At 39.1% G+C, this 12,094-nt stretch overlaps 1 protein-coding gene across 3 annotated transcripts in view; it reads right to left on the reverse strand.

Annotated features, from left to right (window-relative positions):
- The window catches only part of CFAP91 (cilia and flagella associated protein 91), a 97,855-nt gene that overhangs the window by 15,781 nt on the left and 69,980 nt on the right, over window positions 1–12,094 (reverse strand). For 2 of the 3 annotated variants that reach the window (XM_061167084.1, XM_061167086.1), the window contains 3 exons: window positions 10,847–10,995; window positions 10,194–10,285; window positions 8,492–8,557 (listed from right to left, as the gene is read on the reverse strand). In XM_061167084.1, coding sequence (XP_061023067.1) covers window positions 8,492–8,557; window positions 10,194–10,285; window positions 10,847–10,995 — 307 coding nt within the window. The remainder of the gene's footprint in view (window positions 1–8,491; window positions 8,558–10,193; window positions 10,286–10,846; window positions 10,996–12,094) is intronic. The other variant, XM_061167085.1, reaches the window with a different exon arrangement.

Raw genomic sequence — 12,094 nt, forward strand, 5'->3', positions numbered from 1 at the left:
TGCCGAAGGGACAGGAGATGTGTTACTCTGAACGTCAGAACAGATCATTCCCAAAGGTTTTCAGGAGAATAGAGACAGAAATGATAACCTTGCAAACCACATATTCTCTTTCTTAAAGCCGACTGGATTAAAGAAAATTTTCTGCGGTTTTGGAAGGACACAGTCCAAAGGTAATTCCACCTAAATCTCACTATTGCTGCTCACTCTCTGTTCAATCCAGTCACGCTCCTCCCCACTAGGTTTGCCTCCACTCCACAGCTGAGCGGCTCCCCTCACCTGGAATACCTGTACTCCAGATCCTGTCCTTCTGCAAAGCCCAGCCCAAGTCCAGCTCTCCAGGAAGTCTTTGAGTGAGGCAGCTCACATTTATCATGACCACACTTGAGTTTGTACCAGTTTATTCAGTGTTCAAGTGCTTCAGGTGAGTTACATTTTGTTTTTTTACCTAGATTATAAATGACCTAAAGGTAAAGATCTTGTCTCATACTTCTCTTTATGCTTTAGTCCCTAATATGAAGGGTACTTGTTGACTGATGAATTTGAGTTCATGGCTTTAGATGTTGTTCCTAGTGCTACATTCTAAGAATATTTATTATCAAGGCTTAGTACATTAAGCATCCCATTTCCCTTTTGAAAAGTGGTAACTGTGATGATGATGGTGGTAGCAGTTAGCATTTGTCCTTACTTTGTGCCAGGTATGGTTTTAAATAGTTGGCATATAATTATTCATTTAAACTACTCACAACCCTAAAAGAGAGTATTATTAGTATCCCCATTTTTAGATGAGGCAGCTGAGACACAGAAATTAGGTGATTTGCCAAAAGTCATACAGCTAGTAAAGCACAATAAGAAGTACCATGGCTTCTATGCTGTTCAGATGTCAGCTAGTTTATATAGGGTAAATCACACAGCAACTTAGAACACTTCACAGCAGTATGGTTGGAAGAATGGGAACTTTGGAGCCACATAGACCATGGTGCAATCTGAAAATTGTGTAACATCTCTAAGCACTAATTTCCTTAACTAAAGTATGAGAACACATCTATAGATGTTATAAGAAATTTGGATAAGGTATTTCTAAAAATGCTTAATACATTTTCTGGAACTTGGTATGCATTTAAACCTTGGTTGTTACTATTATTTTCATCTATGTACAGGTCTTCAAGGTCATTCCCATCTATCAAGTTTTAGAAAAATGAGAGTTGGTGGCTTAGGAAGACTCTGAGCTCAACTCCTCTCATGGGCACAGCAAAATTACAGCTATTCACAGAGAAACTATGGATGAGAAAGGCCAGAACCTACCAGAAAAGATCTCTACAACTAAAGATAATACAGAACAAACCATAAGAAGACAGGTAAGATGGGCAGAATTGTGCAATACCCCCTGGGAGGCAACCCTCAAACAGGAAAATTACTACAACTTCAGAGACTCACCCCAAGGAGTGAGGAGTTTGAGCCCCACAGCACAGGGGTCCTGCACTGGTTAAGACAGTACTGGAACATTTGGCTTTGAAGACCAGCAGGGCTTGCTTTCAGCAGACCCTGTGAGAAACAGACTCCACTCTTAAAGGACACACACAAGATCTTACACACTGTGCGACCCAGGGCAGAAGAAATAATCTGAAAGGACCATGGGTCCGGCCCACCCGTTAATCTTGGAGTATCTCCTGGGGTGGTAGAAGGCAACTGGACCTCACCCTGGGGACAAAGACACTGGCAGTAACCACTTGGGGGAGCTTATTCTACCAGATGGATACTAGTGCTGGTGAGCACTATTTTGTAATCTTCCTTCTAGCTTATTAGCCTTGGAACCTAGGTACACCCATCAGCCTCCAGGCACCAGTAATGGAATACCTCAGGCCAAGCAAGTGGGTGGGCAGGGACACTGCACCATCTACCAGGGGGCAGGTTGCATTAAAATACCCTAAGCCCACAGCCACCCATGGAGAGGACACAGGTAATATAGAACTGGGACCCCCAGGACCTACTACAGAAAGAGACCTTAGATCCTGGCTCAGCCCACCAGTAAGCTGGCACCAGTCCTGGACCCGCTGGGTGCCAGTCACACCAACCAGCAGGACAACACCAGCTCTGAGACACTTTGGGCCCCCTAGACAGCCTCCCCAGAATGTAGCCCCCCACTCACCAGACACAGAATGAATAAATAAGGTCTTACTGTAAAGCATAGGGAATTATACTCACCATCCTGTGATAAATCATAGCAGAAAAGAATGTAAAAAGAGGATGTGTACATATATATAACTGAATCACTTTGCTGTCCTGCAGAAATTAACATTGTGAATCAACTATACTTCAATAAAAAAAAAAAATTAGGCAGAATAGCAACAAAAAAGGGAACTCTAGAGAAGAATGGATGAAGAGTGAGCAGTAAACGTTTTTAACCAAGAATTAGAAAATATAAAGAACTAAACAGATGAAAATACAGTAACTGAAATGAAAAATACACTAATACCAAGGAAAAGATCAGTAAGCTGTAAGAGAGCAGTGGAAATCACTTAAGCTAAACAGAAAAAAAAAAAGAAATAAGGACAGTATAAAAGACCTCTGGGACAACATCACACACACTAACATTTACCTTACAGGAGTCTCAGAAAGAGAAGACAGAGAAAGTGCAGAGAACATATTTGAAGACATAATAGCTGAAGACTTCCCTAACCTGTGAAATGAATGAAACACGCAAGTCCAGGAAGCACAGAGAGAGCCCCAGACAGGATCAACCGAAAGAGGACCATGTCAAAACATACTGTAATTAAAATTGCAAAAATCAAAGATAAAGAGATATTATTAAAAGCAGCAAGGGAAAAGAAACAAGTTATGTACTAGGGAACTCCCATAAGGCTATCAAGCTGACTCTTCAGCAGAAACTCTGCAGGCCAGGAAAGAGTGGCAAGATACAGTTACCGTGATGAAAGGGAAAATCTACAACCAAGAATATTCTACCTGGCAAGACTTTCATTTGGATTTGGTAGATCAAAAGTTTTACAGATAGGCAAAAGCTAAACGAGTTCAGTACCACCAAAGCCGCTTTACAAGAAAGTTTAAAGGGATTTCTCTAAGGGAAAAAGAAAAGGTCAAACTAGAAACATGAAAATTATGGGGGAAATTATTATACTGTCATTGGTAAAGGTAAATATATAGTAAAGGTAGTAAATCAACCACATAGAAAGCTAGTAGGAAGGCTAAAAGACAAGAGTACTAAAATCACCTATCTCCACAGTAAGCAGCTAAGCGATACACAAAGCAATTAGACACAAAATATGAGAAAAACAGTAACTATGAAGGGAGGACAATACAAATTCAGACTTGTTAAAATGCATTTGAAATTAAGAGATAAAGATCTTAATCATATATAGAGTTGTTTACATCTATGTATAAACCAAATGGTATCCCAAACCCAAAAATCTACAACAGATACACACACAAAAAGAAATCCAAATAACACTAAAAATAATCATTAAAAGGGAAGAGAAGGCAAGAATAAACAAAAGAATTACCAAAACGACCCCAAAACAATGAACAAAATGGCAACACCTACCTATCAACGGGTATGTGTGTATGTTGTGTATTGCTCAGTTGTGTCCAACTCTTTGTGACCCCATGGACTGTAGCTTGCCAGGCTCCTTTGTCTCTGGAATTTTCCAGTCAAGAATACTGGAGTGGGTTGCCATTCCCTTCTCCAGGGGATCTTCCTTACCTAACAATAATTAATTTAAATGTAAATGAACTAAATGCTCCAATCAAAAGACACAGTGACTGAATGTATATACAAAAGAACCATATATATGCTGCCTATAATGAGACTCACTTGGGACTTCCTTGATGGTGCACTGGATAAGAATCCGCCTGCCAGTGCAGGGGACTCAGGTTCGATCCCCGGTCTGGGAAGATTCCACAGGCCTCAGAGACACTCAGCCTGTGCACACAGCTACTATGCACACAGTTATTGAGCCTGCGTGCTGCAACTACTGAAGCCCGCCTGTCTAGAGCCTATGCTCCGCAACAAGAGAAGCCGTCACTGCAGCAGAGTAGCGCCGCCTCGTCGCAACTACAGAAAAGCCCACACAAAGCAATGAAGACCCAGTGCAGTCGAAAATAAAAATAAATTTAAAAAAAAGAGACTCACTTGACATCCAGAAGTGCACACAGAGGTAGAAAAAGGTATTATATGCAGAAAGAAATCAACAGAAAAGCAGGGGTGAAATACTTATATCAGACAAAACAAATATTAAAGCAAAGGTTGTTATAAGAGCCAAAGAAGGACATTATATAATAATCAAGGGATCAGTCCAAAAAGAAGAAATAATTATAAATATAGATGTACCTAACACAGGAGCACTTAAATTCACAAGGAAAATATTAACAGAAATAAAGAGAGAAGTCAACAGTAACACATAATACTAGGGTGTGTGTGTGTGTGTGTGTGTGTGTGAAAGAATTTATTTTACAGCAAGACCTAGGATATGGGTCCCTCTGTCACAGGCAATGAAAATGAAAATCTGCACTGAGAAATGAAATTATTCAGAAATTTCTCTGCAGTGAAATACAAACCGCTTTCCTGAAAGAATAGTCTTCTCTTCATCTAGAAATTTCCATATTTATACAAAACCCAAAAACATTTTAATCTTTGTATGACTCCATCCAGGTTTCCAATACTAGGCACTTTAACACCCCATTTACATCAATGAACAGTTCATCCACATATATAATTAATAAGGAAATACTGGCCTTAAATGACACACCAGACCAGATGAATTTACTAGATATGTATACAGAACATGTAATCCTAAAGCAGCAGAATACACATTCCTTCCAAGTGCACATGGAACATTCTCCAGGATAAATTACATGCTAGGCCACAAGATGCCTATTGCCAAATTCAAACTTAAACTGAAGAAAGTAGGGAAAACCACTAGACCATTCAGGTATGACCTAAATCAAATCCCTTACAACTATACAGTGAAAGTGAGAAATAGATTCAAGGGATTAGATCTGACAGAGTGCCTGAAGAACCATGGATGGAGATTCGTGACATTGTACAGGAGACAGGAATCAAGACCACGCTTAAGTAAAAGAAATGCAAAAAAGTAAAATGGCTGTCAGAGGAGACCTTACAAATAGCTGTGAAAAGAAGAGAAGTGAAAAGCGAAGGAGAAAAGGAAAGATATTCCCATTTGAATGCAGAGTTCCAAAAAACAGCAAGGAGAGATAAAAAAGCCTTCCTCAGTGATCAGCGCAAAGAAATAGAGGAAAACAATAGAATGGGAAAGACTAGAGATCTCGTCAAGAAAATTCGACATACCAAGGAAACATTTCATGCAAAGATGGGCACAATAAAGGACAGAAATAGTATGGACCTAACAGAAGCAGAAGATATTAAGAAGAGGTGGCAAGAATACACAGAAAAACTATACAAAAAAGATCTTCATGACCCAGATAATCACGATGGTGTGATCACTCACCTAGAGCCAGACATCCTGGAATGTGAAGTCATGTGGGCCTTAGGAAGCATCAATACGAACAAAGCTAGTAGAGGTGATGGAATTCCAGTTCAGCTATTTCAAATCCTAAAAGATGATGCTGTGAAAGTGCTACACTCTATATGACAGCAAATTTGGAAAACTCAGCAGTGGCCATAGGACTGGAAAAAGTCAGTTTTCATTCCAATCCTACAGAAAGGTAATACCAAAGAATGACCGCACAATTGCCCTCATCTCACATACTAGCAAAGTCATGCTCAAAATTCTTCAAGCCAGGCTTCAATAGTACGTGAACCATAAACTTCCAGATGTTCAAGCTGGTTTTAGAAAAGGCAGAGGAACCAGAGATCAAATTGCCAACATCTGTTGGATCATCAAAAAAGCAAGAGAGTTGAGAAAAAAACATCTATTTCTGCTTTAATGACTATGCCAAAGCCTTTGACTGTGTGGATCACAACAAACTGGAAAATTCTTCAAGAGATGGGAATACCAGACCACCTGACCTGACTCTTGAAAAATCTGTATGCAGGTCAGGAAGCAACAGTTAGAACTGGACATGGAACAACAAACTGGTTCCAACTCAGGAAAGGAGTACGTCAAGGCTGTATATTGTCACCCTGATTATTTAACTTATATGCAGAGTACATCATGAGAAATGCTGGGCTGGATGAAGCACAAGCTGGAATCAAGATTGACAGGAGAAATATCAATAACCTGAGATACGCAGATGACACCATCCTTATAGCAGAAAGTGAAGAAGAACTAAAGAGCCTCTTGATGAAAGTGAAAGAGAAGAGTGAAAAAGTTGGCTTGGAACTCAACATTCAGAAAATTAAGATCATGGTATCTGGTCCCATCACTTCATGGCAAATAGATGGGGAAACAGTGACAGACTTTATTTTTAGGGGCTCCAAAATCAATGCAGATGGTGACTGCAGCCATGAAATTAAAAGATGCTTACTCCTTGGAAGAAAGTTATGACCAACCTAGACTGCATATTAAAAAGCAGAGACATTACTTTGCCAACAAAGGTCCATCTGGTCAAAGCTATGATATTTCCAGTAGTCATGTATGGACGTGAGAGTTGGACTATAAAGAAAGCTGAGCACTGAAGAACGATGCTTTTGAACTGTGATGTTGGAGAAGACCCTTGAGAGTCCCTTGGGCTGCAAGGAGATTCAACCAGTCCATCCTAAAGGAAATCAGTCCTGAATATTCATTGGAAGGACTGATGCTGAAGCTAAAACTCCAATACTTTGGCCACCTGATGCAAAGAACTGACTCATTTGAAAAGATCCTGATGCTGGGAAAGATTGAAGGCGGGAGGAGAAGGAGACGACAGAGGATGAGATGGTTGGATGGCATCACTGACTCAAAGGACATGAGTTTGAGTAAACTCTGGGAGTTGGTGACAGACAGGGAGGCCTGGCATGCTGCAGTCCACGGGGTTGCAAAGAGTCGGACACGACTGAGTGACTGAACTGAGGCCACAAAACAAGTCTCAATAAATTTAATAAAACTTAAATCTCACCATCTTTTCTAAGTACAATTCTGAAATTAAAAGCCTCCTTTTAGTTTTTAGTCTATGAGAAAATACTAAAAACATGCAGAGGCCAAACAATATGCCACTAACAACCAATGGATCACTAAAGAAATCAAAGAAGAAATTTAAAAAATACATGGAGACACATGAAGTAAAACATGCAACGATCCAAAATCTCTGGGATGTCGCAAAAGCAGCTCTTAAGAGGAAAGTTTATAGTGATACAAGCCTACCTCAGGAAAGAAATATCTCAAACCAAGAATGTGATCATATACTGAGCAACTAACAGAAGTCAGTAGAAGAAAAGAAATCAAAGATCAGAGAAGAAATAAATGAAATGTAGCCTACTTCTTAAAAAGTAGAAAATATCAATGAAAATAAGAGCTGTTGCTTTGAAAAGATAAAATTGATAAATTCTTTGTGAAACTCATCAAGAAAAAAAGAGGGGCCAAATAAATAAAATAAGAAATGAAAAAGGAGAAGCTATAACCAGCACCACAGAAATAAGAGAACAGTATGAACAACTATATACCAATAAAATAAAGAACCAAGAAGTAGTGGACAGATTACTAGAAATGTAGAATCTCACAAGGCTAAACCAGGAAAAATTAAGTATAAAAGAGCAAGTACCAGTACTGAAATTGAATAAGTAATAAAAAAAAAAATTCCCAACAAACAAAAGTCTGGACCAGATGGCTTCACAGGTAAATACCTACTCTCAAACTTTTCAAAAAACTGTGGAGGGAGGAATGCTTCTTAACCACCTCATCTGTCTCCCCTTCTCCTCCTGCCGTCAATCCTTCCCAGGATCAGGGTCTTTTCCAATGAGCTGGCTCCTCACATTATTTACAATAGATAGGATATGGAAGCAACTTACATGTCCATCAACAGATGAAAGGATAAAAAGACATGGGTATGTGTGAGTTTACACACATACATAATGGAATACTACAGAACCATAAACAGAAAACAAGCTTGCCATTTGCAACAACATGGATTGATGTGGAAGGTACTGTGCTTCATGAAATAGACAGACAAATACTGTAGTTATCACTTACATATGGAATCTCAAAAAATCAAACAAATGAATTTAACAAAACAAACAGAGCCACAGATACAGAGAACAAACAAGTGGTTACCAGTGAGGAAAGGGAAGTGGGAGAAGCAAGATAGGGATAAGGGATTAAGAGATACAAACTACCATCTATAAAGTAAATAAGCTACAAGGATATATTGTATAGCACAGGGAATATAGCCAATATATTATAATAACTTTAAACAATGTAATCTATGAAAATTTTAAATCATTGCTGTACAGCTGAAACTAATAAGTCGAGACCTCAATAAAATTTTTTTAATGCATCCAAATAAATCAGTAATGAGATATCAAATGGTCTGTATGTGATAGTTCTTAATTTGGAGTAAAGAGTATTTATATGCATGGACTTACTTGGAAAGAGAAAGAAATACAATGTGTACTCCCCGTCCAGATGGCTTTCTTCATTTGGGCTATGTCCTTATAAAGGGAAGAGGATAGGATTTGCTCAGTTTGCCCACAGATGACTCCCACTGATTCCTATAGATCAAGACTTCTTCAGCTCCTTCCTCTCAGAGTCAGGAGAAGCTGGGGGAGAGGGTTACAAACTAGTAACTGTTAAACACAGGATTTCTCCCCTTCTTCAGGTGAACTGATATGAAACAGGCTGGCCTCACTTTGGATTGAGGAGGAGAAAGGAGTTGCTTATTTTCTTAAGGATCTAGAAAACATTAAGATCCCTTTTATAATGGAAAGTGAGACAGGAATACTTATTATTTGATCTAAAAATTGAAGTTTTTTTGGTAGAGGCATTATCATACACTGTTGATGGGGATATGACTTGTTTTTTTGTGGGGGCAGTTTGGTGGTATCTATCAAATGTAAAACACACATACTGTATTTCCAGCATTGTACTACTAGGAGTTTACTCTCAGAAGAATGACCAGGATGTTCACAGCTATTTACAGGAAAACACACGGGAATAAACTAAGTGCTCATTGCTGGGGGTACTGGTTTAAAAACTACAGTACAATCGTGTAATGGGAAAACAGGGTATTTCTTTGTTCTCTTCTAATGCATTAGAATTCCACCATTCCTTACTCCCTAGTTACGTGATCTGAAATATTACACTTCTCTTAAACCTGTCTAGAATTCTCCTGCAAACTCTTAAAACCTCCCAGGCTCATATTTCACTTAAATATTGATCTACTGGTCGCACCCCCTCCCTCTGGGCCCAGGACTATCACTGTACCCTGAAAGCTCTGGAAGAACATTGTTTCTTAAAACACATTTTTTTTTTCTTCTCCTCCTCTATTGAATAAAACCAGCAATCTTTAGAAACATGCCACTTTTGGCAAATGATAAGTGAGGATATTTATACTGAGATGAGCCCTGGCAGGAACAAAAGATATTGTGACTCAGCAGAGCTGCAGAATAGCATTAGGTCTGCAAGGCTTCCCGCTTTTCAGCACCTGACTTGCACATGCCCTGCCTCCAAAAGGCAGCTACAGTTGGAAAACCCTGCATACTCTCAACATTTGTTTCACGTTGAAAAAATCAAATCACAAAACACAAGCTGATGGTTACCAAAGAGGAACAAGATGGGGGAGGGATAAATTAGGAATATGGGATTAACATATACACACAAGTATATATAAAATAAATAAGGATTCGCTGTATAGCACAGGGAACTATATTCAATATCTTGTTAACCTATAATGGAAAAGAATCAGAAGATGTGTGTGTGTGTATATACATATATAAATAACAATCATTTTGCTGTATACCTGAAACTAACATAATATTGTAAATCAACTATTCAAATCAAAAACAAAAACCCCAAAATACACCTCCTCTGAGAACTTGAGAACTGCATCTTAAAGGAGGTTTGGAACTTATTGCTTCATCAAACTTATTAGAACCGCATGCATCCATACTGGAGGTGATTATATTTTGCCATTGGACAGCATCAAGAGAACCTGACAAACTTTGAAGATAACTCTGATTCTTCTTCAGAATCTCCCCCATGCCTCTGCTCAGTTTTAAATCTCTGGAATATTGAAAATAGCTTATATCTTTAAAAAGATTATCGAGTGAAGCATTTATGTTGGCTTACCCTTTTCTTTAACAAAGTCCTTTTGCACCTCCGGGATCAGGAAACTGTAAACCAACTCGGCCACAATCTCCTCTGACTGAAGCTGAGTTCGACTGAAAAATAAGAACATATTAAAAGTGTTTCCTTTGCTGCCTTGCTTGAGCTGCCGATTTACACTTGGATCCTCCTTGCGTGTGTAAGGAGCCCCACTGCTCAGATTCTACGACTGCCTTTTCCTTGAGTGATCTGAAATAGCACATTCCTGGTGAGTTTCCTTAATTCCTTGGAAAATCCAAATTTGTCCTTTACTTCCCCTGCCTCCCAGGAAGGGAGTGTTAAGAGACACGATTTACACATGGAAGCCAAAAACCTTGGGGTGATATCCAAGTAAAATTGGACGTACTCACATTGCTTTCAAGCTTTGTGATATTCTAAAAGTAAAAAATATGAAAGTGATCCAGACTGCCGAGGATAACTGAAAATTCTATTCCCAATGTGCGGCTCCTGCCATACAAAAGTACAGGTCTGCTGGCTGCTGTTAAAACTAAATGCATACTGAAGCATGAGTTAGTTATTTGTTTCTCCTTGGTGGTGAAATCTTAGGCTCTTGAAAAACACATATGAGTAACAGCAAAGGGGCTGTCCATCCCACCATCTGTCCCCTTGGTACACACCGGCTTTCCATTTCATAAGCAATGTCATTGATTTCCTCAGCCATCTTCTCTATTTCCGCCCTGGCTTGTTCTTCTGCAGTGTTCTCTTCAGTGTTCAGTATTATGTCCTCCAGATAGGAAGTTACAGTGCTTTGGTGAACTTTAATCACCTGCAAAAGCCCCAAATACTTCAGCTACTCAGAAAAGGAATGCTACTACCATAAGCAAGACAAGAAAAATGCACAAAAATTGGCCAACATTTTTAGCATGTCTATTTCATTTATCAAGTCAATAGTCCCTGCACTGTACATTCCTTTAAAAAAAAAAAAAACAACTGTAGTCCATTTCTAATTGACCTGTATCTACCCATTCTGGGCAGACCCTACATATTTGGCTCATTTTAGAATTACGGGTCTCAATTTGGGGTGGGCAATACAAAACACTGCAAAAAGATCACAGGCTTGACTCAGGAACCCTGTTTTAGGTCTTGTCTTTGTTCTTACCAGCAGTGTGACTTGGTCAAGCTACCTAACTGTGGCAGAGACTAAGATTTACACAACATCCTTTCTCTCCTTTCTCTTAAAGGATTCTTAAAGGGAAAGACCTAGCTTATTTTTTTCTCTCATTTCTCATTTCATGGGGACAAAATGCAGGAGGCACCAGTCGTCTTAAACTGCCATGAGGGTCACGCCCCAGGGACAGAAAAGCAGAAATCTAGAAGGATTCTGGATCTCTGATGAATTTTTTTAAACTATCATATCAGTCCTGGACTGCTTCTTTTTTAAAGCTTTCTGAAATTGTGAAATAGAATATACATTTAGAGAAGTGCAAAGCACATAAATGTACAGTGTAATGAATTCTGGTCAAGCCACTGGTAGTATCCCAGAGGTCACAGTGGGTTCCATCTGACCACAGCTCCTTTCCATGCTCATGAGTTTATGGCAGACTTCATTTTCTTTACAGTTTTGTTCCTTAAGATTTCAGTCATAAATAATACAATTTAGTTTTGCCTGTTTGACAGGTAGATACACAGGAAGTATCACAAACATCAAGGGTGTCATACTTTGTTTTCTATGTAGTCTCAATAGATTTTGAGCTTTGGGGGATAAGAGCACTTTCTGTTTAATGTCTAAATATTTCTTTATCTCTGAGATAATGCTTGGGACTCAGTAACAACTTAGTACCTGTTTCTTGACTGGCACTATAGCAGGACTCTGAATATGAAATGTTTACAGTGAAATACCAAGTCCACATCCTTGAATTCCTGTG

This window comes from Dama dama, chromosome 19, assembly GCF_033118175.1.
Source record: "Dama dama isolate Ldn47 chromosome 19, ASM3311817v1, whole genome shotgun sequence".
In the NCBI taxonomy this organism is placed as follows: Eukaryota; Metazoa; Chordata; class Mammalia; order Artiodactyla; family Cervidae; genus Dama; species Dama dama.